Source organism: Cottoperca gobio, chromosome 4, assembly GCF_900634415.1.
Source record: "Cottoperca gobio chromosome 4, fCotGob3.1, whole genome shotgun sequence".
Lineage (NCBI taxonomy): Eukaryota > Metazoa > Chordata > Actinopteri > Perciformes > Bovichtidae > Cottoperca > Cottoperca gobio.
In genome coordinates this window covers 6,163,492-6,190,467 of record NC_041358.1, presented here as the reverse complement: position 1 = coordinate 6,190,467, position 26,976 = coordinate 6,163,492, and the positions used below count along the sequence as shown (strand labels likewise).

General features: G+C 40.5%; 1 protein-coding gene across 1 annotated transcript in view; it reads left to right on the top strand.

Annotated features, from left to right (window-relative positions):
- The first annotated feature begins 728 nt into the window (after positions 1–728).
- The window catches only part of nfia (nuclear factor I/A), a 76,294-nt gene continuing 50,046 nt past the window's right edge, over positions 729–26,976 (top strand). The window contains exons 1-3 of the mRNA XM_029429555.1: positions 729–804; positions 3,138–3,266; positions 15,817–16,736. Of these exons, the coding sequence (XP_029285415.1) occupies positions 16,641–16,736 (96 nt within the window). The 5' untranslated portion in view covers positions 729–804; positions 3,138–3,266; positions 15,817–16,640. The remainder of the gene's footprint in view (positions 805–3,137; positions 3,267–15,816; positions 16,737–26,976) is intronic.

Below are 26,976 nucleotides of genomic sequence, written 5' to 3'. Positions count from 1 at the left end.
AGTGACACAATTGGCTGAATGTATGGACTGCCCGCCTTATGTTGAACCCTGTCTGTGTCACTTCGGCAGGTTTCAATGTAACAGTAACTAAATTTTACTTTAGTATTGTGAAGTAAATAAACTCCTGATTGTATTGTGTCACATTTAATGATTATCACATGTACTCGTCCGCCTCAATCAAAATGTATTATTGCACAACATGTATTTCTGCACAAATGTATAATGAGCACTATATTAGTTATGAATGTGAAGCACTGTAGGTTCTCTTCAAAGAGTTTCAGGTCTACCTCCATCTCGCCACAACAAGACGGCCCACCAAGGGGCATAACCGCGCCAACATGGACCAATGAGGGACGACGACACCCTTTTGTAGAGAATATAGCAAAATGTTTATGATGTTTTTGTACCACTTTCACTTTTACCAACAGACAGCTAACTGGCTCTTTATTGATTCGGACTGTGGACTTGGTGTGTGAAAGTGTCCTCGGCTGAGGGTATTTTTTGAAATGCTGTCATCATCACTTTAAATAAATAAGTATCTTGATCAACTAGAAGTTTACTGGATTCAATTGAAAGACTATCACAGCGCCCTTTGGGCTTCAAAACCCAACAGTATTAATATTAATACGGTTTTTTTCAGTGAAATAAGCAAGTGACTTATTTTGACCGGGCCCAGGTGTGTCCAATGCTGCTGATTTTTCTCCAAACAGGTCTGCAGCCCTGAAGACCCAAAGCACAACAGCAAAGCAGAGGGGCCATCAACCAATATTAATATCAATATTGCAAAATTGACATCTTTGACAGGTAAGCATCATATGATGCATCCTTATAAGGTTTTAATGAAGAACGGCAGCTGTCAATAGGGTTAAATTCACTAGCTAGCTAGGACAAATGATAGGCACATAAGCTAGTTCAGGGGTAGCCAACGCGGTGCACGCGGGCACGTTCTAAAAATAGCACTAGTCACCATGGAGCTCCGTCTAAAATTTGTATTTAATTCTTTTGGTGTTTTTATTTTTAAATCAATAACACTTGAATTATTCTTTCTTTTAAAATGACAATATTGAATAAAGAATTAAAAAAACTAAAATGTTTTGTGTATATGAACTCTGACCCTGTAAACTAAATCTTCATTTCCCTTTTCGCTGAGACAAGCTAGCGGGAGCAGCTACGATGGGGCGCCAGGTGCGTTGTTTACGCTAAACATGGCAGAAAAGCGAAAGAAAACGAACTATTTTCACAATGATTGGGAGGAAGAATCGTTTTTTACAACAGTGAAAGAAAAGTGTGTATGTCTCATTTGCGGGGCGACGGCAAAGCGGCACATTGTGGAGACACTTCGGTACGTGTCACAGAAGCTACCATGCTAACTACATGCTAACTACCAGCTGCAGCACTGCGGGCAGAACCTGCCGGGAGTTAAAGCTTTGGGCAGCAGCATCTCTTTTCACCAGGCCGGTGAACAAGTCACACAAAGCAACGGAAGCTTCATTTAGAGCTGCACATTATTTAATAAAGTACAAGAAAGCCTTTTCGGACGGAAAGTTCTTGAAAGGTGCAATGATGTTATTGAAAACACTGTTCTAAGACGGGAAGAAAGGTTCTGATGTGATCTCCTCTCTCTGATGTTACAAAGTTAGTGGATTGTACAAACGGGATATGATTTGAAGATTTTACAGTTAATGATTTCCTAAATGTTTTTACAGAAGTGATATTTTGTGATTTTGAACAAAATGCTACAAATGTTCTCATTCATACAAAAATATCAGAGATGTGATCACTCTGACTTTCAAATGTTGACATAGATGGAGAACATAAATAAATAATGGTGCAAGTTTAAATATATGTTTCCTACCATGATAAATCATTGTTAATAATCATTGTGAGGAATAATTAACATTAACATGTGATCAGTCTCTTAACATGAATATTTATTATTATTATTATTATTATTATTAATAATGATGATATTACCATTAAAGGTGAACCGTGCAACTATGTTATTCAGGAAGTTTGTATCAAACAAGTCGCCCTTCGTATTATTCAGCACCCTTGAAGTACTTCTGGGTTTCAAACAGGTTGGTGACCCCTGAGCTAGTTAGCTTACTTATGTGGCTAATCAGCCACTTAAGCAGGCTAGCGGCATCATTTCCTTGCTGTGTGTTAATGATATAACTTAGCACACTTTAGCTGTCCACAGAGCCCCAGTAGATCGCTTATAGCATATAACAAACCAAGCCAGGTCGCTATATAACGTAGCCTATGTGGCTATCTTATGGTTAACTGAGTGACTGATGTTAGCTACATAAGCAAGCCAGCTGCACAGTTTGCTAGTGGTAATGATATAACTCAGCAAACGTCATCTGTCTAGAGTCGGAAGAGATGACACATTGAATGTTAGCCTGCTTTCTTTAGCTTACGTTTCTGTTTCATTTTACTGTGAGCTGCGAGTAAGTTTGTAGGCTACTTGAAGAAGTGGATTCCTGTCAAATAGTGTGATAGAAGTTTTTATCCATCTCATGTGTTATTTGATTTTTACTATATTCTCTGCACTTGTGGCATAAAGTATTGTTACTTTGTTACCCTCTTTCTGGTCCTTTAGCTGAAGGGTCTGAGAAGGATCTCACAGCTACTTAGGCTATGTTCCCGGTTTCCACGTGTTTGAGGAGCAGGGATTGAGCACGATCTTTGACTCGAGACGAAACAAAGATGTTTGGTCCCGTAATTCTTTGTTGATTTGTGGACAAAATAGTATAAATAGTTTATATATTTATTTTGCCAAACTGCCTGTTTTAGATGTAGCTATGTATATAGGGAGACCCCCCCCCCCCCCCCCCCGCTCTCTTTATTTAATTACTGTGAGGGTAGACCATATAATTCTGCTTGTGTGAGCTGTTATTGCTGTTCGGTTCATGTTGTTTTCAACACTGATGACAAACAGCCTCAGGTTGTGTTTCTGCTGAATTGTACCAGTAAGCTAACCGGTAAAGACTGAAATGAGTAAAATCCCACCAAAGAGAAGTCATTGTTATTCAGTTATATTTTACTGGTAACACTCTCAAACAATATTGTGTTTTTGGACAATTTAAAGAAGTCATTTTCTTTTTCTTGATGCAGTTGAACTCTCCACGTTGCAGAGAGAAACTATGGAGAAAGGTTTGTCGTGTTGCTGCTGGCTGAAGCTCATCTGTGCTGGCTGGAGAAACCCTGCAGAACTGCCAGGATGAGCAGAGCTGCAGCCAGAGATGCTGCTTCGGCCTGAGAGGGTAAGAACCTAAAAAATAAAATCAGTAAATATTGATTGAAGGGTGTTTTTAATTGATGTCTCATGCTCTATGTATGTCATTACAAAGCATACCAGTCCTGCATCTTTCACAGGGTGTGCAATATGCAGTAGATGCTTAACTTCAAATACAGTATATTGATATTGTTCAAACACACAACAACTTTTATTTAACCATTCAAAGTCAAGTTCAATGTTTGATATTTGATGTTGGTAATGTCTCACTGATTATGTCTTTTCATACATTCGATATTACTTATTGATGGTTGCTGTCAACGACTAGATACTGTGCGATAACTGCAATATTTCAGGTTTATTGCATGCCACACTTTGCAAAATTAATCTTATGAAATCTTGGTCTTAAATCTGTGTCACACTGCAAAGTAAATCTTGAGGCATTTGAGATTGTGCAATGAATGTCTGGTGAATTGCAGGGGAATGGTAAAGGAAATATCCAAGCAGAGACAGATCATCAAATCGCATCATGCAGCTGCCCTGCTCTCATTTATACAGCAAAACAAAAAAGACGCTTTGGCCACAGGGCCTACAAAGGTATTTATTTATATAACTTTAGCCAGTGTTTTCTGTCATTTCATGTTGTATTGTAATTAGTGGGTAATAGCAGATGTCGCATTTGACCTCATGTCAAGATCACTCATATGAACAGTGTGACATACTTAAGAGAACTTATTGACCAATTTTCTCCAATTTAAAACTTTTCTTTCTGCACATGTAAAAAATAAAATTGTCCAGGCAGTCCATTTTACTCCACAGTGGTAAAACACATTTGAATTAATAATTGCGATATGAATACTTTTTTGTTTTAATGTCAACAAAATAACTAGAAAAATCAGACGTATTCAGTGTGATGTGCATCATGGCTGCCAAATCACTAAGAGGGTCAATTTATTGGCGTCTAACTTTATGTTAAACCATTAGTTTTTTCCTATCTGGCATGGTTCTGCAGTGACACTGACCTTAATATCAAATTCAGGAGTTTCTGATGAAAAATAATGTCAGGCTGAGTTTTGGGGAGAGACACTATGTTTGTAATGATGCCTAAGAAATCTAAAACATTTGATGTAAACATGGTGTCTTGGGTCTTTCTGTTGATGTAAGCATCAAACTTTCTCAATTTATTGTGGCAACAAGAAGATACTCAATATTTATATGAAGTCATATAGTCTATAAAACTTTCAACTGATAACTGACTCATGTAACTGAAATCATAAATTGCATTTGGCTGCTATTTTCAGCCTCATCCCTCCTAACTCTACAGGCCTGGTGTTTGTGTTAGAGTGTGGTGCCGTTTGGCGCTGTTACCAGAGAAACCCTGACGGTCCAGCAGGGAGGTGGACGAGGTGGATGAGGGTGGTTTGAGTGATTTTGAGAGCAGGATTTGGGGGTGGTTGGTGGGGATCCTGGCTGTCAGAGGACATGAGGATGACAGGCTTGGCTGCCACTCACCGCTACTCTTCCTGATCGGCTGTGATGTGCCAAGATGGACATCAGCACAGCCGGGGTCTCTCTGGCTACCAGCCCCGCCTGTCCGCTCGAATGCCAACACGAACTGCACAATGTCTTGTTTTAGGGGAAGAACCGCGGCACTTTTGGCATTAGGCGGCTGCCTCCGTGTCATTTGGCTGCCATTCTGATGTCTTTAGGGCCTTTTGGAGGGAACGGCACCGCCTCTGTATTTATTTTTTTTATCAGGAAAAAGCGCCGAACAAATCAGTCCAAAACTTTCATGTTCGGTGCCAACGTGACCGTCAGCCCTCACCCAGCAGAATTGATGAGTGCCTTCTGATAATCCATTAAGACACAGCTAAAGGTCGCAGGGTATAAATAGCCTTCAAGGGCACCATGTGGAGTCGTCTGAGGGAAATAAAACTGAAGAGGACACACGTGAATCTCCTCATTAATCTGGAACATGTAGGTGTTTGTTATTAAACATCTTTGTCAGGTGGCCTGTGACATTTGCTCCTCCGGTGGGGATATACAGAGAGATGGACAAAATAACAGGATTTCTTAACCTTTTCTTGCCCATGACCTCATTCATAGATACTAAAATTATTAAATAACAAGTCCAGCAATTAAAGTTTAAGTCATGATAATCTGACTTTTCAGTGGTACTGAGGGAGTACCAAATGGATTACATAGAAACCTGCAACCATATTTTATTTTACCAAATTATCATCAGTGGTCCCATCTGAATCTCTTACCCCACATAAAGACCTGCATAAATGATGATGAAAAGTAACATTAACTTATTTAAAGTTAGAGCTACTTGTACTTTACCTAGATGTTTTCATTTTATGTTACTTTATATTTTTTGTTCATTATTGTGGCAAATATTGTATTCTATATTTTGACTGCACTACATTTGTTCAACAGCTTTGTTATTTGCAGACTAATGCTTTATGATATACTAATATAGATTAAGCTATTTGAAATTCAGTAGTTAAAATGAGCTCCACCAGCTGCAACATTGGAGTAATGCACATATTAATGAATCAATAATTATAATATAATATATATTCTGAAATGGGCCATTTTGCATAATGAATACTTTTACTTTAGGTAAGTATATTTTAGTGCTAATACTTTACTACTAAAGTACTAAGTTAGATTTTCAATGCAGGAATTTAACTTGTTTTTCTATAATATTGCTGCTTTATACCAGGATTATACCAGTGGTTGTGCATCTTTCAGAGTACTTACTGTACCTCGTATCACACATACATGATCCTTTTGCATGCCCAGCAGCTTTTTCAGAAATGTGAATATAATGTTTAAACTATTCTAGATTCTATTTGTCTTCACACATTATGAATATCTGTTAAGATTATTCTTGAAAACATGCTTCAAGGTAGGACAGTAAGTTCGTTCAGTCAATGTTCACTTTGACACAAACATTTCAAACAAGTTACACCCTAAAGAAATGAATGGAAAGCAGTGGTCGTCGATGGAACGATTAGAAAATTACAACCAAAAATCTACAATTCTATTATCTGAATTTGTCCCCTTGGGGAAATGTATTTTTTCATTTTGTAATTTTTTTGATGAACACTCACACAGGCACATGCATCAATGTGTAGAGATGTCAGAATGATGGGCCGCCGCAGCACAGCGCCCCGAGCAGTTAGGGGCTCGCTGCCTTGCTCAAGGGCACCTCAGCGGTTCCCAGAAGGTGAACTGGCACCTCTCCAGATACCAGTCCACACGCCGTACTTGGTCCGACTGGCGACCCTAAGGTTCCCAAGCCAAGTCCCTGTGGACTGAGCTACTGCAGCCCTGCTATCTGCATTTAAAATGTTAAAGATGTACTTAATAAATAAGTCTACAGTGATTTGTAGTTAAGTGACTAAAATATGCAAACACAGTATTGGGAACTTCAAGGCTGCAAAATGTCCATTTATTTTGGTTCTGTCAGAGACTTTTGAGGCTGTAGTTTGTGTTTTTGTTACTTTGTCCACCCTCTATGAATTCAAATTCAAGCACAATAAGTCTGACCGACATTTCTATTAAATAATGTGTTTAATGTCTTTTGAGCCACAAGCTTTAATCAAATCACCAAAAACTGAAAACAAAACACAAAATTGGAACCTTCTATCAATCTTTATAACTTTTACCGTTTACCTTTCTGTCTTTGCTATAAACTACTGCTCAATAGATCAAAATGTATTTGTGCTTAAACACTTAAACACAAAAATGAAAAGTTGCTAAACAAAATGCACAATTTATAATAGAAACAATTAAATGATACATTTATGTGGTCAAAAAATGTGGTTGTGATCTATATAGCTTTGTTTAAACAGCGACAGAAATGTTTTGTCAGCGTGAACGCTGTTCGACAGGATCTGAATCTCCATGAACACTCAGAAATGAAGTGCAGTTTGTTGATGAAAAAAAAAACTACCTCTGAACGCAGCGAGCCGAGCTTCACAACCACGTCCAAACTCACCGACGAGCAGTTTGACCGAACATTTTGGCTCTGAGTGACAGAGAGGCAGATGGCGCTCATGGCTGATGCTCAAAACCTTCCACACACGCACACTCTGGTCCATGATGTCTGCCAGCCCTCTGGGCTCTGTGGCTGCCTCTACATTCACCATTCAATATGTTTGGACGACACGCACACACACACACACACACACACACACACACACACACACTCACACTCTTGAGTGTATAGATGCTGTAGTGCAGCAGCTGGTTGTACAGTAAAGGTGTCAGCTCTGTTGTATGGAGACTCTCCAGCAGAATATATTAACCTCAGTGGTTCAGTATATTCCACAGTGTATCTGCAGTGACAGACTGTTGGTCCTCAGAGCTCCTATTGGACTGATGCTGCTTTTATTTCAGCTAAGAGCCAGGGGAGATCCTGCTCTTTGATTGGCTGTCAGGTGTCTGTTATCTTGTGTTTCTGGTCAACTGATCTAAATCAGTGCCCAATGTAATAAACTGCAGGTAACCATAGCAGTAGTACTGATGCTGTGCATATGTTACCAGTTAACTGACCCTGGAACCTCTTCAATTATCACGAAAACCCCTCACAAGCACCCCTGGAACTTCTTCAGTGACAACCTAAATGTCCACTGAACCTCTGGGACCTTCTCAAAGCGCCCGTGTGACTCCAGGATTCTCTTAAAGCATTCTTGGAAGAACTCATGAAGGACGTTTCCATCCTGCTCAAAGATATATGGTCACTTCATGAGGACCCTGGAACCCCCAAAGGACTAAAGCAGCGGTCCCCAACCTTTTTTATGCCACAGACTGGTTTCATGTAAGACACCGGGGGGGAATAAATATGACGAAATAAAATTATACGGCCCACATAAAAACAAATATAAGGTGTATAAAAAACTCACCATTACGCTGAATTAGTTGGAGCCCTGAGCTTGTGTCTCTGCAACGAGCCGGTCCAATATAAGGGTACAAATTCTTCTCCAATAGTAAAAGCTTTCTTCTCTTAGCGACACGGTTAGTCACTAAGTATGACGCTCTCCGTGCACTCGCATGTGTTGATGTGGTGACCATCAGTAAATGTTTATGTCCTTCTTGTTCATGTTTTTTTCTTTAAAACAACTCCAAGGGCTTGTCTTTTAATGCCAGGTGCCGGCGTTATGAAGTGAGGTGAGGTGAGGTGTTTATCGCTACAGGTACAGGACTCCTGATGTTGTCTTTAAATGTCTCCTCATTGGGTCTTTTCCCTTTTCCAAAAAACCTCTTTAAAGACGTTTGTTTCCCACTCATTGTTGCTTGTGGGCTTTTTTTTTTTTTTAAGTAAAGTATCACGTGACACGTCTGGACATGTGTCAAGAGCCACAGACGATGTATCCGGTGATTTTTCAAAATAAAACCTTTCAAAATAAATGAAGTTTTTTATTCAATCTTTCTGTGCGGCCTGGTGCCAAATGACCGGTTCCAGTCCGCGGATCGGTGGTTGGGGACCACTGGACTAAAGGATCATCTTCAAGGATATCTCAAAACTCCTGAATGACTCCAGGAAACTCTTCAAGGTGGCTTCTGAAGAATCCCTGGAACACTTCAAGGAATATGTTAAGAATCACACTAGGACCTCTTGTACACAGTAAGTGACTGTGGAACCCACGATTGACTCCTGACCACTGAAATCTCTACAGGACACCAGAATCTCCAGAAGGACACAAAGAACCTCTTCACGTAACCCTCAAAATGGACTGCTTTTATAAAGTGCTTTTTCCAATCCAACCCTCACAAGGACTGCTGGAACTTCCTCCATGACAATTTAAGTCTCCAGTGGACCTCAGTTACCTTCTCAGGGACCCTGAGACCCCCTCCATGACACCAGGAACCTCTTTAAGGAGGCCCCTAAAAGAATCCCTGGAACACTTCAAAGATTTTAAAATCTCTCGTACATTCTCTGGGACCGTGGATCTTTTTTCAGCTTTTTCTTGGTTTAGGAGAATGTCGTGTAGTGTGACGGGTCTGGATCAGGGCTACACAGCTGCTTGTGTTTAGACAATATTTACCTTTTGACAACTCATTATTTAATTGGTGATTCTGCTGCCTTAGCTGTACCTTCAGTCTGAGAGCTGAGCGTCTGCAGCTGACAAGTTTTCCTCCTCGTCGTCTCTTTGCTGGAGAACAATGAAGTCATTATTGCGCTGATTTTGTTTCTTCTGCTCAGTGAACCAGATGCGTGGATGATCTGTGGTGTGTTTCTAATCGTCGGAGCACGTGTCCAGCAGGTCCTTATTACCGTCCTCATGCTGCGTTCAGGGTACACAGGAAATATATGTTTATTAGAGCATCCGTCCCAAAATACAATTTTTCTAGGGTTTCAGGGGGAAAAAATATTTTTGTAACGTTATTGACCACATGAGGCTCTCTTACCTGTTTCAACATGACACAAAGCTTCATAAAGAAATTATTTTCCAAGTTTGGTGTGGAAGAAGTTGACCCATCCAACACCTGTGGGAACACTGAATGTGACCTCAGTAATGCTCTTGTAGATGGATTTGGAATGAGATATTTAACAGTCACAAAGTCCAAGCTCCCCACATGAGTTGCAGACCTGTAGCACGAACGCAGTTTCTTGTGCCTGATCTTCCAGGAAATTGTCACTAGCAGCATTGATCTTCACTTGATTGTCAACGAGGAGGTTCTGCTGTAACCGAGAAAATGCATCGGAAAGGTTAAACAGCTTCAGTCCTGTGAGTCAGTGAATCTTCTCTGATCTCATTCACTTCCTACAGTATATCAGATGGTCCTGATTCCTCACCAGCCCTAGAGAGAGCAATCAGTTCCTGTTGTGGTTTTCAAAGACATTTGGCCTATTTACACTTCATACTGAGCACAATGTATATGTCGACAGCCGCAGAAAATAAAGGATGATGTGTGGTATTTATTTCTCTGTGTGGTTCTCCCTCTGCAGTCTCAACCACCTGGAACACAAAGGCATCTGACAGCAATCAGGACGAGAGGAAAAATGCTAGAAAACAAACACTCTTGTTTGGAGCTCCGGCTTCCTGGCTTTTGTCAAATGCTCCGTGTTCCAACTTCTCTAATGTTTTGCAAGTGCAGATGCTGCAGAGCTAAACATTTAGAATTAGGGGAAGAACCACCAGAGAATACACAGGAGATGCCACGAACAAGATCTTTTGGACAGTGTGTGGAGGAGCAGAACAAAAAACAAAACAAAAGGGTCATTTAATATGGCTGATGTGGTGACTGTGGCAGTGTAAGGACAGCTGGCCAACCATCCCTGTTAATGTGTCTTCATATGGACACTTTGGCTTCACTGAGCTTCAGCGGGACAGCAAGCAAGGGATGGATGGCAGGATGGGTGGGTGGGTGGGTGGGTGCAGTGCTGGGTGGCAGTGTGCTGCTTCTGCTGCTGTGGTGCCCAGGGGCGCCGCCGAGCCCCACAAAGAGGGGGGGGGGGAAGAGAAAACAGATGTTGACAATCAGGTCTCTCTCTGTCTCTCTCTCTCTCTCTCTCTCTCTCTGGTTTAGTGAGAGGAAGGAAGTCAAATGCACATATTTGGGTAACTTATTGGATTTTGGGGATAAATTGGAGAAACGTGTCGAGGCTCGTTCTGCTGACGGGACCCTGCTGGAGTTTAACTGACTGAAGCATCAACATGCTGACAGGAGTTTGTGTCCTCTGTTTGGCCGACATGATGTTTGATGATGCATGTTTTTACAAGCTTCATGTTTATGTTGCAAACATTTTTTAAATACCATCACTAAACCATCGAGATAAAAAAAAGACCACAGACAATGATTTCTGAGGGCATACAATTTTATTCATAAATAGTCCTAAGCCGTTTAATAATAACAATAAAAAAAGCTGTTTGTTAGTAATTAGTAAAGTTCCTCGTTCCAAATGTGCATGTTCGGAACGGGCCGATTGCTTGGTCTTCAGTACTTCTGCTTGCAGCTTTATTGAGAGTCACTCATCCAAACAACATCCCACTCCATGCTGTGCTTCCTTGGATCCTGAGCGATACTCCTGACATGGGTATTTGCAGCATTTGGGTGCAAAGGCTCATACAAACATTTTATGACTTCAATGAGACAAAGCCCCATTCACTGTATGTCTAAGCCCCAAATTTGATGTACGTAGAACGAATAAACGGTTGTCGAGACAAATACTAATAAATATGTCCCAGAGATCTCCGGTCTCTCCAAGCATGCCGTTCAGTGGTGTAACAGTGAATAAGCGTCCCCTCTCAATACACTACAGTGTGTACATAAAGCACTAATAATAAGTATGTCATGAGCTTGCACTCGACTGCAATTCCTCAGCAATACACTCGCTAAGTGTGAAGTCAATCAGAAAACATTATCAACATGGAGCATTTCTTCCACTCCGCCTCTCGTAAACTTGATTTATTTCTTCAGCAAAACATTTGCAAAGATTTAAAGAATGATGTTCATTGCCGTATAAACCCCCTGCTGGACCACACGGCAAAAATTAGCTGTGGGCCCCCATCAATCCTCCATCTTTCACCCTCTGTAAATGGCGTTAAATAACTGAATAAATGAAGGGCCTTTAAAGTAGACTTTAGCGCTGGGACCTTTTGGAAAACCGGGGCCTCCAGATTGGGAAACGATGCACAATTCATCTTTGAAAATATTTATGAAATCCAGAATGTCCGCAGGTCCTGAAACATTTGTACTAGTTGCCTTATTATCTCTCAGTAATATTTTAGGACATACATTATATAATTATAACTTTTATAATAATTTTTAAATAAAGTAAAATATTTTTTTTTAAAGTAAAGTTCTAAGTATTAGAATAGTGACTTACTACCAGTAAGATATCAGTCAACTTTCCTCTTCAAATTAAAATAGTAGATATAACCCAGAAACACGACACTGCCTCCTACTGGGAGCTGAATTAATGACCAGCATCTGAAACAGTATTTCACTGTGTATTCAGTTTATGTAGGCATAGCCCACGTCCTTAGTTGTATTTAGCAACACCTATTGTAATTTATTTTACACATAAAGTGACTACACACTGAAAGGTAAATGTCCCTTCAGCCATTTAGCTTTGATACACCCATGTATTGACTTTTGGATTTGGATATTTAATCTCCATGAAGCAGGGTCCAAAATCACTCTATATGTACTGTTTTTTATAAAACTACACTATATTTCTTTGTCTCAACTATGCTAGATGACAGATATTCAAATATGTGCCATGACGGCAGTCAGTTAACAAAATATTCATGAATATCCAAAATCTCATGCGTCACGTTAACACAGTCAGCTCCTTTTGTTAATACAGCAGCAATAAAAACACAGATCAACATCCCATTCCAAGTTTTATTTGTTAGTTTTGTAAATGCATCACTTGAAAGTACATGAATGTTAAGCTGTTTTAAAATGAAAGAAAGGCGTTTTTGACATAATTGTTTGCTATTGTTGCATTCATCTCATGAAATGTAAATATAAAACATAAGTTACAATTAGCAAACACTGATACTAGATATTCTGCAAAAGACCATGCATGACCATGACCTTTTGTGGGCTCCATGCTCTGCAGCTCCACGGCTGCACATGAACTACATTTTGGGGAGTCCCTTAGGCTTCCCATATAAAACTGTAAGCAGCCGTTTTCAACTAAAGAGCTCAGCCCACCGTACACAACCTGCAGACAGACACGGTTAGAAACTAGCTGGTGAAGGAAGTGAAACATTTACAGCTTAAAGCAGAGTGAATATTGGACTGAGATTCATCAGGAATAAACAAACACTACTCCAGATTGATGATAGTTTTGCTCTGTGTCTGCTATATAAGTTATTTATCTCAACATTAAGATATTTATCAAAACTTTATGAGCTGATGTCTCAGTGTCTTCTGTCTTTTATGACAGTTTAGTGGGTAAACGGTTTAAGTTAGCTAACAGTGTATTACAGTAGTTTTAGTTAAGTTTAGGTTTGCTAATAAATATTAATCACAAATATTTCATTTTAGCAGCGAAAAAGTGTTAATATTAAAAATAAGCAGTTAGCTAACTTAAACCTTTATCTTCAAAGCAACTGAACAGTTTAAACAACAACATTTTAACTGACAAAGTAACTGTTAGCTAACTGAGCTTACCAATTTTAGCTACTAAAATGAACCGTTCATGTTAGCTAATCACAGCTAAAGTTGTTAAGTTTAAACCGTGTGGGCTAGTTTAGCTAAGAGTACATTTCAGTAGTTTAAACTGTTTAACATTAGTTGCTTTGCAGATAACTTTTAATCAGCTAACTGCTTCTTTTAGCAGCTGTAACGGCGTAGTTCAGACGAGCTAACTGCTAAGTTAGAACTTTATGTTCACGCTGCTTGGTCAGATATAATCTTTTAAAACTTCGGTGGCAACAGGTTGAAAGTTCAAAAACATTCCCTCACTGAATATTGCTTCCTAATGTGTAAAATATCTGCAACATATTGGCTCAAAACAATTTATTCTAAATTGCTTCCTGAAGGTTTTTGTACTTGTTGCTCGAGAGTTCAGCTAAGTTGAACTCTGAAGCACCTTTTTACGTGGTCTGGCATCACTGCTGTTCATTCGAAAACAATGGCTCAAGTGGTGCAGTATGGTTCTTCAGTTGATCACGTGTAGACAGCCTTACCCCCCCCTCTCCTCCCGCTCCTCACCTCCTGGCCTGGTGTACCTTACCCCCCAACAACCCGAATGTCCCTCCGTATCTCCGGCTGAATCACATTCCTCCGTTTGGCCGCCACAATGGGAGAACTGTTTGATGGCGGCTCTGCTCTGGTTCAGGTATTCCCCCTCTGATTAGGAACCTGAGCTTCACAGACCCCCCGCACCTCCCTCTGAGCCCTTTATTATCCCTTCATCCCCCCCTCAACTTCGGCACAAACAGACAGTGAAATTATCTTACAGGTTAAAGCACATGTTTGTTGATGTGCGACATGATGGGACACTGCTGCTTCGGCGGAGCCCCGCTGCTTTTATCTGTCCTGGGGAAGAAAACAAAACCAAACCTCATAACTCCAGTCTTGGTTTGAAAAGGATCTCATTCTTCGGTTTGAGTTGAAAACCTATAACCACAAATGATTTTATGAAAGCCTTTCAGATCTAAACATTTAGTGGTTAGCTGCAAAACAGCGCTGCATTTACAGGCTAAGGGAAATAACTGGCTGTGAATGAGCCATTTCTTTATTATTCCACACTTTTCCACAAACATTTGAAAGAAAGAGATGTGCAGGAGGACAGAATGCACATACAATATTTCCCATATACATCCCATATAAGAAATACTTTTTTGTATGGTGGACAAATGTATAACTAGGTGGATTTTGAAGACACAAGTTTTCACTGGACAGTCATAGTATACAAATATATACATTATGACTAACTCAGTAAACACTTGGTGTAACCTCTTTAACCATGCTGTTTACCCTTTAAATTGTCACCTTAGTAACATTAATTGAAAATATGATTTTTTCCCTACACTGCATGACCTACTTATAGTCCCTACACTCCACATATGGATACACATATATACATATTTGATTTAAAACATTTGAAACCCAAGACATGTATTTACTTTTCATGGAGACTTTCTTATGCTTTATTTTATACACGTTTCCCCAATATGTACACTGACGTGAGTTGACTTTGTGGAAGTGGGTAAACGGGACGGTTGAAAGGGTTAAATAAATGATCACACAAATTAAAAACTGCTCAAATTTAAATTACTAAACAATTTATAGAAAAAAAAAAAAATAATCTTGTTTTGACTCGGATAGAAATAGTAACTAACTACATTTACTCAAGTCTGATACTCAGGTTAAGTTTTAGGTACTTACTACCTAAAAGTACTGACTACTTGATGAGTAATAATTACTTCTGTTCAAAGTCCTTAATATGAACCACCTTTGTGTTGCCTTTTAGCTACATCTGACATTTTTAAAGTTTCAGGAAACTCTTTGAATGCACATTTGACCACTTACTGTTTGGACAGAGGTAGCAGAACATCTGGACCCATATTTTCAAATTATTGAGATTTAGATAAATCAACTTGAGACCAAGGTTGTTTAGGGGGTATAAACATCTATAATACAATAATCACCCAAAAAATGGCATCTGACTGTGATGATATACCACATATATATATAAATATTTATATATATATATATATATATATATATATGGTTTAATTAGTACTTTAGGAGTTACTAGTCAATGATTTATTAACATAATAAACCCTTTATAAAGAGCGCTGTATTATTATTTTTCCCCACTACATTTAACTGACAGTCACAAGTTACTTTGCAACTACCCAACAAAGCAGTTAAACTAGCTCCATCTCAGGATAGTCCTATGTTATATAATGATATGACACTAACAGTAGCCATTATGAGTACTTTAATTGTATGTACTTTTACAAGTATTTTATTACAGTTGGTATTGCTACTTTGACTTCTTCCACCACTCCTTTTTCTTCTTGAGACAGAAAAGTAAACTGAAAGTGAAGTTTAAAAGTGGACTTACTGATGGAGCAGTGCGTGGTGTTTTTCAGGCAGACGGCGGCCAGCGTTCACCCTTCATGGAGCGTGATGGTCTGCTCCCTCTCTCCGGGCTTCCACAGGGTCCTTCAGTCTGAAGGTATTTATGCCATAACACACAGGTTTTCTACTAAAGGAGGGATGGAGGGGTTCTGGGGAGAAAGGGGGGGAAGGAAAGGATAGAAACCCAAAACAAAACATAGCATGATAGTGTGTAAGCAGTTCCATGTGTCCGGAGGACTGATGGAGCTGCAGCCCTCTGCCCCCTCTCTCTCTCTCTACCTGCCTCTGTCCCATTAAAAGTGACCATAACAAAGCTGTACAAGTTGTTCTGAGTCAGTTCAGTTTAGCCCGTGCTGCCTTTCTTCCTCTTCTTCTTCTTCTTCTTCTTCTGCTTCTTCTTTTTCTGCTTCTGGTGATGATGATAATGAAGAACAAGCCCTAATTATACCCGAAGAGGGAAAAAAGAGAAGGGAGAAGCGACCCGAGGCGTACGGCGATGCGGAAAAAAGGCTCATCATTCTGCTCCGCTGTGTGTGTGTGTGTGTGCTGTGTTTCAGTGTGTGTGTGTGTGTGTGTGTGTGTGTGTGTGTGTGCGCGTGCGCTGTGTTTCAATGTGTGTGAGGGGGTGTGTGTTTTCCCTCTCTGAGCAGATGACTGCCGCTCACCTTGCCACGGGGTCTGCATGAGATTGGTTCATTGTCAAGGAGCTTTTTTTTTTCTTTTTTTTTTACCCATGATTCCATATGGTATGGAGCGGGCTACATGTTGCCCAACATGCCAGTGCAAATGTTTTCTCAATTAGGTGTCTTATCTCCGGTGAGCGCTCTCGCATCAGATGAAGGTTGCTGACAGCGTAATGGCAGGGAAAACCTCGGAAGGCTCCATCAAATGGCAGCTCTGCTACGACATCTCAGCCAGGACCTGGTGGATGGTAAGTTGGCACAAAATATTCTTTTTTTTTTTATCGCTTTCTTCTCCTTCCTCCCTTTTTCTTCAACCAAAAGAGGAACATTCCCTCCTCCTCTTTCTTCTTCTTCTTCTTCTTCTTCTTCTTCTTCTTCTTCTTCTTCTTCTTCTTCTTCTTCTTCTTCTTCTTCTTCTTCTTCTTCTTCTTCTTGTGACTTTCAGAAACACCGCACACACAGCAGCTTTGTGTTTTATTTCCCAAAAAATGTCCTGGATTTGTGACCCGCTCGGACTGTTTGTTGTTTTTATCTGTCAGCGTCCCGTCTCCGCCGCCCCCTCGCTGTGCTCCCCTCTCTTGTTTCGTCCCGTTAGCGGACTGGTGCCAGCTCAGGTCTGCAGCCTCGACCGGGGGTTTGTTCTTTTCTGTCGAGCCTCCTCTTGTCATCATTTTACTCTTGTTCCATCTAATTAACGGGAAACTTCTACTAAAAAAGAATCCGGCTTTGTTTTGGTCTCCGAGAAATACCAAAGCTGAACATTACGCTCGGCTACTGAGCTCCGACACATCTCCGCCGCTGTGGCAATTACATCGCACCAGGGAACCAACACCCCCGCCTCCCTCACTCTTACACCCATCTCAGCGGTGGTGTCCCGGGACAAGCCGGGGCTCCAGCTGCAGCGCCGGGGCCACATTTAGCAGCTTGTCGTGGTCAGCGAGGCCAGCCGACCTTTGACACCCCCGTCACTGCTGTGGTGGTTGACGTGGAGAATTAAAGGGGGGAGAGGGGTGGGGAGGTGAAGTCCAAGCAGGGGGAAGCTGGCAGCCAGGCGGGGGTTGAGGGGCAGTTTGGTGACTCCGCTGAGAGATGAGGAGGGGGTCGGGGGGGAGTTTTGGTAACACACAATAGTCTATTGTGGCCGGCACGTTGAAATGAGCCAGAGAGATGAAAGAGCTCCCAGTGCTGAGAGTTCGTTAGAGGACAGCTCATTATTACTGTCGCCGTTACATTTAACACTTTATTACCACGGAGTGATGCTGGGGTTGGTTTTGGTGCACGGACACTGCAGGTTCCTCTCCTCCTCCAGCCTCGAAAAGAGTTGTGTTGCTGAAGACACAAAGGCGGCTTTATCCTCTCCGTAACAGGGCCGTGAACTTTGTGAATTCCTCTCGGTCAATCCAAAACTACCAACCCCCCCCGTCCCCTAAACACACACGCACACTTTCACCATGCAGACCACCACTAGCAGCAGGAGGGCGGCGGGCAGCCCGTGGTTGATGGGAGTTTTTTTTACTCTGCTGGCTGCCGTTGCCGTCTGCTCAGGGTCCGAGAAGTGTGTGTGTGTGTGTCTGTAGTGTGGTGTGTGTGTGTGTGTGTGTGTGTGTGTGTGTGTGTGTGTGTGTGTGTGTGTGTGTGTGTGTGTGTGTGGAGGCTCGGTTGGTGGGTGGGAGAGTTTTGTTCTCGGCTGTGTGCGTGCAGGCAGGAGGTCTGAATGAGCCGGCCGGCTCGTCTGGAGGAGAATTTCATTTTGAAAACGATCAGTTTGTTTTCCTTTTAAAATGCCAAATAACATTTAACAATCAGTTATTTGTACTCTGTTAAAATCTCCAGTTTAAAATGTAACAGTGATGTGACTTTCTTTTAATGAATTTGGGCCCCAAATCATTTTCATGTTAGAGTGCAACCATGGTTCCGAGCACAGTATATCTTTTCTCACTAAACGTTAACGTCCCTTCTTTGTGTCTCTGTCACATAACGTGTCGCAAATACACGTACAATCACATTAAGCTGCCACAGTGAGGATTTTGTCTTGATCTGTACACATCACAGATCTTCAATGAAAAAGTTTGATTTTACTTTCAGCTGTCTGTTTTTGAATTCCACAGTAAATGCACTACTGTCCCAGGGTGTCATTTAAACAGTCTGACTTTTATTATTTTGGTTATCTATACTATACAAAATTAAGATCTTTGTCAATGAAATATGAATAAAATGTTGTACTGCTGCACCAAAATATATTGAAAATACAATCGTATTTAAGGAAATATGGCATATAATAAGTAAAATACCTTTTTTTTGGAAGGTAAACCTAAAATCCTAATTTTCTAAATTATTCAAATGAATTGTTTAGTTTTTTGATTGGCCTTATTTTTCAAGTATAGTGCAATCTGTATTCGGAGGGAAACCACCAGGTATCTGCAATACAATTATCTCAAACTAATTAAAAATGGCTCTCTCCCCTTTTGAAAATTCAACATTTTATGATTAAAAAACAAACACGTTACGAACAGTGTTATATATTTTATTGAGCTGTCTCTGATGCTCCTCTGCTAAATGATCACAACGGGCTAATTAGTCGGACATAAATCCGTCCGCGCTTTCAACATCAGAGTCCGAAGCAGCAGAAAAGGTTAAAGTGGCTGAAAGCGCAAAGAGGATTATCTGCTTAAAATCTAAAAAGCAGCTGTGATGATTTCTTTCAGGGAAACGGATCAGTTTTTATTTAGTATTTAGTGGATTTTAGTTATTTAATCTAATTTATATTTAAAAACTGCTGTTTGATAATTTAATTAGTTGTCCTCAGTTGATATATTAATATAAATTGAAGCCGTTTTGTCGTTCAGGCTAATTTATATTTCTAGCCATGAAAAATACTACATCGTTTTGAAAATCATTAAAAGTATAAAGTATGTTTTTCTGCAATTTTGCTTAAAAAAATAAATAAATGAAAATGTATATTTGAATGCATGTTTTATTGCACTTGGGTAATCCACTTTAAATTACACATTTTCCTCATTCCTGCCTCCTGTTTTTGCATTTCTTTAGTCTGTTTAGTGTTTAACATTTCATTATCCGTTTATACCAATACATCTTAAAATGTACATTTCATCTCAATGTTTCCTGCCTCTGCATCACTACACATCCAGCTCAATTATATTAAAATGAAATGCATTAATAATCACACTTGAATCTCTGCCAGTTCGTATATATTGCGCCTGATTTTGAGGCTTACAGTAAAATGGTTGTGAAACCAGTTTGCACGCCGACGACTCGTCTGCAGCTGAACTTCAGTAAACACACTCCAGTGTAATCAGATCTTATTAATATTTACATTTAATGCCACAGTGTGAAGTTAGAGAGCCCCAGCAGACCCACAGCAGAAACGGTAAACGACAACTTGAAGGGGAACATAAAAATAATAAAAACCGAGCTGCGTTCCTCAGCCTGTGTGAGGTCAATGGACATTTTCCCGGGAGATTTGTTAGCCTTGTGTAATAATAAAAAAAACACAAAGAAATGTAAATATTTGATCAGAATTGGCAGATAATCCATGTGGAACTCCTCAGTGAAGACAACATTTGCTGTTATTTCAAATTCACGTTAAAACCTCAGGATGTGAAACAATTAGAAAGGTTTGAAGAAGATAAACATGAAAACCAGCTGATCCTAGAGGCAGGATAACCCCGACGCTGCTGATCGTGGCGACTCTGTGTGTGCATTGCATTCGTTCACCACAGGGGATAATTGGATTTCTGCGGCACTACAAGTGATGGCCCCATAATCCATTTATCATTGAGCAAACCCCCCCCCCACACACACACACACACACACACACACACACACACACTCTCCCTCTTCCTATATACATATCTGTCCAGTGTGCTCTTGTGTGTGACATTATCTTTGCACATTAAAATAATGAGTAAACTCGAAGTTGGATGTCATTTAGGATGTTTAACATTTGATTACATTGCTCATGATTGTTTTATTCAGCATTTGAATATTTATATTTTCAAATAGCCATATATGTCATGTGAATTATGACTGTTATCTCTCACAAGCAAGGCATGGAATTATTGTGCCGCAAAAGTGGATAGATGGATAGGGTCATCAAAGTGTCAGAGACCACGGTTTCTTATTGGTTTACTACCTTTCTTTTAACCACCATCTTTCTCTCACATTAATCAAGTAGTTTAAGCAGAGTTTGTTTCAGGGTTGGCATATTTTATTGTTGCTTTTGTTCTGTTATATTTTGTCTCCTTTATCCCTTGCATGTACATTATTAGGAAAAAGTCACCTTGTGATACATAAGATATTAAAAAGTCAAGATTAGCTGATGAATCTATTAGTTAGTTGACAGAAATCTGAGGCATGTTATAGCTTCAAAAAGGTTCAGATTAGGATGCATGTCTTAGGTTTCTTGGCTGCTGGTCGGAATATCAAATCTCAAGATAAAAACACTGGACTCTGGTAACTTGTGTGAATGTTACAATGAGCAGAATGATTCCTTGTTGGCCTCCAGTATCTTTATCATGCCCCCTGATCTGTCTGGATGTGAGGAGTCGAGCAGAGGCGACACTCAGCTCTGTGAATCAGCGGATCGTAGCGGGCTGACGGCGGCTCGGCTCTGTGCTTGTGGTCTGTGTGAGGTCCAGTTCATTAGCCAGACTCTCACAGGAGGGTCGGACTGCTCCAATGAGTTTGAGAGACACAAACATTAATGAGCTAGGTGAAAGGAAAAATGAGAGAAACTCACAGCAGAGAAGACACGGACACTGGGAGTAGTTTGTTGTGGATGTCAGAAGGTGAAGATTACCTTAAAGTCTGAGGTGGAATCTTTTAAATGTAGATGATTCAAAATCCTCAGTTAAGAGATCGTTTTATTATACGCCGAGCAAAACAGGAAAACAGCCGTTTTACAAGCCCAGTCTTGTCTCTAAATGATCAGAGTGGTGCTAAAGGAAGGTAGGACTGCCATACCATTTATACATCTTATTCCAAAAGTCAGGATTAACACTCATTATATACTACAGTCCAGAGCACCTGCAGAACAGTCATCCTAAACTAACCTCCAGTAACAGCCTGCATGTCAAGCAGAGCAGCCTCAGTGCTCCAGTGTCTACACAGGATGCGTTCAGGCACAGTACTGAGTTTAGGTCATTCATTTTTTGCAGCACAACACACAATCACTGTAGTCAAGCATGTAAAACTGGAGAACAAAAACGTGAAACAAAGAAATACGCAAGTAAACGTGAGCTGTTACGTGGTCTGTGGAGACAGATGTTTCTTCAGACACCAAATGTATTATATACATTTAAAATGGTTTTGTCTCCAGAAGAAGAAGAAGAAATAAAATGATTCAAACTTCCATTCAGTCGATGTCCCCACACTGTTGCATGACAGGGAGAATATTGTTGAACTGGGATTTTGAATTTGTTTTCCAGAAAGCGTAAGTGTCCCTCCATCATTACTGAACCACAACGCTGCAACCGGGCTCTAAATATTTAGTGAGTGTGTTTTTTTCTGGGCCTCTGCAGTCGACTCAGTGTTTGGATTGAAGAGGTTCAAACCGTGATTTGTCCGTCCATAATAAATTCAGCTGATATTCCAACAGTGCTAACCCGAGACTAACCTTCTCTTTCTATATTGAACTTTGCAGAATCTCTTTGTTAAAGCAACACGGTGCCTGTTGATTCCAGCTTGACACTGAAACAGGAAGCTGTTCCTTTTTAAATCGGCACACATTTTCATGCAAAGTTTCCAGTTTCTTTTACCAATGACTGCTGATAATATATATATAAATATAAATATATATATAAATATATATATAAATATAAATATATATATAAATATAAATATATATATATATATATATATATATATATATATATAAATATTAATATATATATAAATATATATATATACACACACTCACTCATTTAATGGAAATTAGTCACGTTTTCACACTAATTTTACCTTTGCAGCACCGCAGAGTCCACACTGAAACAACACTGTGTGTGTGTGTGTGTGTGTGTGTGTGGTGTGTGTATTACAGAGGGAGTGTCATATTGTGCAAAAGATGTTTCCAATTTGGAGACGGCCATGAGCGGTAGAGATGATTAGAGAGGAGGAAATTGGGGGATTAGAATTGTCTGCTTGAACTTCCTGAGTCCACGGCATTCTCTCACTCTCACTCTCACACTCTTTCTCTCTCTCTCTCTCTCTCTCTCTCTCTCTCTCTCTCTCTCTGTCTCTCTCTCTCTCTGTCGCTCTCTCACTCTCTCTTTCTCTCTCTCTATCTCACTCTCACTCTCTCTTTCTCTCTCTATCTCACTTTCTCTCTCTCACTATCTCCTCTCTCTCTCTCTCTCTCTGTCGCTCTCTCACTCTCTCTCTCTCTCTCTCTCTCTCTGTCTCTCTCTCTCTCTGTCTCTCTCTCTCTCTGTCGCTCTCTCACTCTCTCTTTCTCTCTCTCTATCTCACTCTCACTCTCTCTTTCTCTCTCTATCTCACTTTCTCTCTCTCACTATCTCCTCTCTCTCTCTCTCTCTCTCTCTCTCTCTCTCTCTCTCTCTCTCTCTCTCTCTCTCTCTCTCTCTCTCTCTCTCTCTCTCTCGCTCTCTCTCTCTGTCTGTCTCTCTCTCTCTCTCTCTCTCTCTCCCTCCATCCAATCATCCTGGCAGTCTCTTGTCCTCCTGTGGTGTGGAAAGTGTGAGGACATATCAAGTCCTCGAGCTCCCGGTGTGTCCCAGGCTGTCACTGACCAACGGACATGACTCACTCCTCTACTCACCTTTTCCTTTCCTTGTCTTTTTTTTCATCTTTCCTTCTCTTCTTTCCTCCTTTCTTTCCTTTATGTTACTTTTGTCTTCGGTTCCTTCCCTGAGCATTTCGTCAGGTCCTGTTAATTAATATTTGTATTTCAGTTCGATCGAGCCTTTGATCTTGCTTCCAGCCCTGCCTACCCTTCCTTCCATCTTTCTTCCTTTAGCTTTCCATTTTTCTGTCCTTTCCTTTCATCTTTTATTTTCTTTCCCTTGTCATTTCTTTCCCTTTCCTTCTCTTCATCTGTGCTTTCCTTTTACTTAATATTATATTTCCTTTACCTTCACTTTATCTTTTTTCCTTTCACTACATTTTCCCCTCTTTCTTTCCTTTTTCCTTTTTAACCTTTTATTTTTATTAATCGTTTCTTTATTTTCCTTTTCCTTATCTTTCCTTTCCATATTTGTATCTTTCCTTTCTCTCTGTGTTTCCATTCCTGTGCAGTCAAATTTGTGCAGTTTGTAGTAGTAGAGATATTTCAGAGGTTTCAGTGTTGGATTCCTCTTCAGTGGAGTATGTTAAAGTGCAGCAGGATGACCTGACCAGGTGCTCTGATTCTCCTTCTAATGCCGAACAGAGTGGTTGGCTCTGCAGCTTCTTTATTTCAGTTTGTTTGGTCCAATAAGTGAGCGGAGGCTCGGGGCTGTAATATCCGCTGCTGTGCTGCTGGACTTAGCGAGGGAAAGCTGATCCTGAGGCGACTGCAGGGAAACCCAGCCGACCTGAGAAGGAGCTGAGCACCAACACGGCCTCAGCTTTTAAAGAAAGATTCTATCTTTTTATTTCATACACTCAGGGTCTTCATTGTGTAGTTTTCAGTGATCTAAAATCACTCTTGGGGAGGAAAAACTAAGGTGACGCTTTGACGTTGTTACCCAAACTGTCCCAGTGCATTTCAAAGATATATTGCAAACAAGTATGTGGACACCCGAACAATGGAGCCATTTATGACAGTGTATCGTCACGACCAACACGGATGATGGGTGATCAGGACTGGCTCACAGTCAGTGTTCCAGTTCATCCCGAAGGTGTTGGATGGTAACGTCCTTTCACACCAAACTGGGACAAACATTTCTTTATGAAGCTGGTAGTGTCATGTTGAAACAGGAAAGAGACAAACTGTTGATACAAAGTTGAAAGAACACTGCTGTCTGGAACATCAAGAGGCCAGTGTACGCCGTCAGAACTGCTTGTCCGATGGACGAATAGCTATTGTCCAAACGTGGAGAAAACGTGAATGAAGCAGGTAAATCCTCAGCGCTGATATTTTGTTGTTCCTGCTGGTTGGGTTGGCAGCAGCTTTGCTGTCTGGCTGATGAACAGCGGAGATGGGGAAGAGCTGGAGGAGCTTTGTCTGAAAAAACAGACAAACTGGTCTGGAGTCTGTCCAGACTGTTAAGGAGGGGGCAGCAACGATGCTGAATTCAACTGATTGCCGTCTGTAAGAGACAAACTCCCAAACCAGTACTGTGCCTTCTTTACATACTGGAGGACTCATTCAGTCTCAAAATACTGGAATCAGCCTATAAAATACCCAGAGTGTGTTAGTTCATTTTAATTGGATAATGTAAATTCTTGTACCCCTAAATTCTTGGAAAAATAATAATAATAAAAAATACAAAGGGCTTGAGCTCAGTTACCAATCCATGGTAGATACAACACTGAGATAATCTAAACAATATATAATATGTAGTTAAAAAATATTGATAATAATCAGAAAGATTACTTATTTTTAGGACAAACTTTATTGATGTAAACGAGCAGAGCTGAGAATGTGTGTGTGTGTGTGTGCGTGTGTGTGTGCGTGTGTGTGTGTTACTGTATCCAGAGGATCATCTGGCTCTCTGGCCTCTGACCTGCTGCTGACGCCTCACCATCAACTCGACTCAACCACGACCAACACAGATACAAGATACTCTCTCTCTCTCACACACACACACACACACACACACACACACACACACACACACACACACACACACACACACACACACACACACACACACACACACACACACGCTGCTGCATCATTAATTCAGGTGTGTCATTATTCCAAATGAGACACGACAAGATCGAATGATTTAAGTTGTTGGAAGGCCTCGGTGAACACACACACTGTTAGTACTTGTGAGGACATGTCCCATATCCGGTACAGATACACACTTCAGCTACACTCATGTTCAATAATAATATTTATTATATATTATTTATTATACTTTTTTTATTGATTTCTTTATACAATTCAATACATTAACAGTAGCATCCTCATCTCCCCCTTCATCCCTCTCTCCCTCATGCACAAACAATGCATGGGTCTAAAGTGAAAATAATATTGATAAAAATAATAAATCAACTTTAATACAAGTAACCTACAGGAGATAAATAGATCAAATAGCCATAGGTAAAACAGAATAGTAATAACGTAACAAAATCAAAGATAAGAGATGTGAAAATGACATACATACAGAGGTCATGGTCTTTATTAGGTCATTATGTGGACAGTAAACAAGCTGTAAGTAAAGAAAGTGACTTCATCCTGATTATTTAAGTAAGAAGTAAGATAGTTATGGCCGATCATTCGGGAGTCTTTGTAGCTGTGCGATATTCATTGTGAGTGAACCTCAAAGTGAAAACTTTATTTCTAGTTCAGTAATAATACTTGTTTCCTTCAAGATAAAAATATTCAGGACTTTTCATGGAATATTTTCTATTGTCACAGTAAGTCCCCCCCCTGGCTTTCCTTCCTCTTCCTCCATCTTCTTCTGTTTTTCCTTCTCATGCTCCTTTTCTTCCCCCTCTTCATCAAACTCTTCTTTTTGTCATTCTCCTCATCCATCTCTAACTCCCTCCTCTTCATCACCCCCTCTTTGTCCTCCTCCTCCTCCTCCTCCTCCTCCTCCTCCTCCTCCTCTACCTCCTGCTCCATGTCTGTTCCTCCCTGGAGAAACATGGCTACCAGCCAAGACAGCTGCTTCTTCTTCAGGCCAGTCGGGTGTGTGTGTGTGTGTGTGTGTGTGTGTGTGTGTGTGTGTGTGTGTGTGTGTGTGTGTCTGTGTCTGTGTGTCTGTGTGTGTGTGTGTGTGTGGTAGGTAGATGTCCTGCTGGGAGGAGAAACAATAGGACAGTGATGATGATGATGATGATATCCCAAACTGTTCAAGGATAAGACAGGTGATGTTATAAATTTGTGTCAACAAATTTCATGTTTAGACTCAAACCGACAATGTTCGTCAGTCTCTCAATGCTTCCTGACTTCCTGTCGGCAGGTTGATCCACATCTGGTGCTGTAGTGAGTATTTGTGGCAGCAGGACGGTGTTTGTGGGATTGAGTCAGAATAAACTACAGTGTGTGTGTTCATGGTAATGAAGGAACATGTCAGCCAGAGCAACAGTGTGGCTCATTGATGTGTTGCTAACAGGGTTTGGACAACAATGGAGCTCTATGGAAGAGGAAGAAGCTAAATCAGGCTGTGATACACACACAACACTTGTTAGGAGATACATTCACATACTTTTAGTCGGATGTTTGTTGTGTATGGTGGACAGGTGTATGGACAGAGTATCTGTACAGTTAAAGCAGTGCCCCCTCCCTCCTCTCTCTCTCTGAACCTAAAGGACCCTGTTAAACAAAGTGAGCATTGTTTCTTTCTGTTCTGTGTT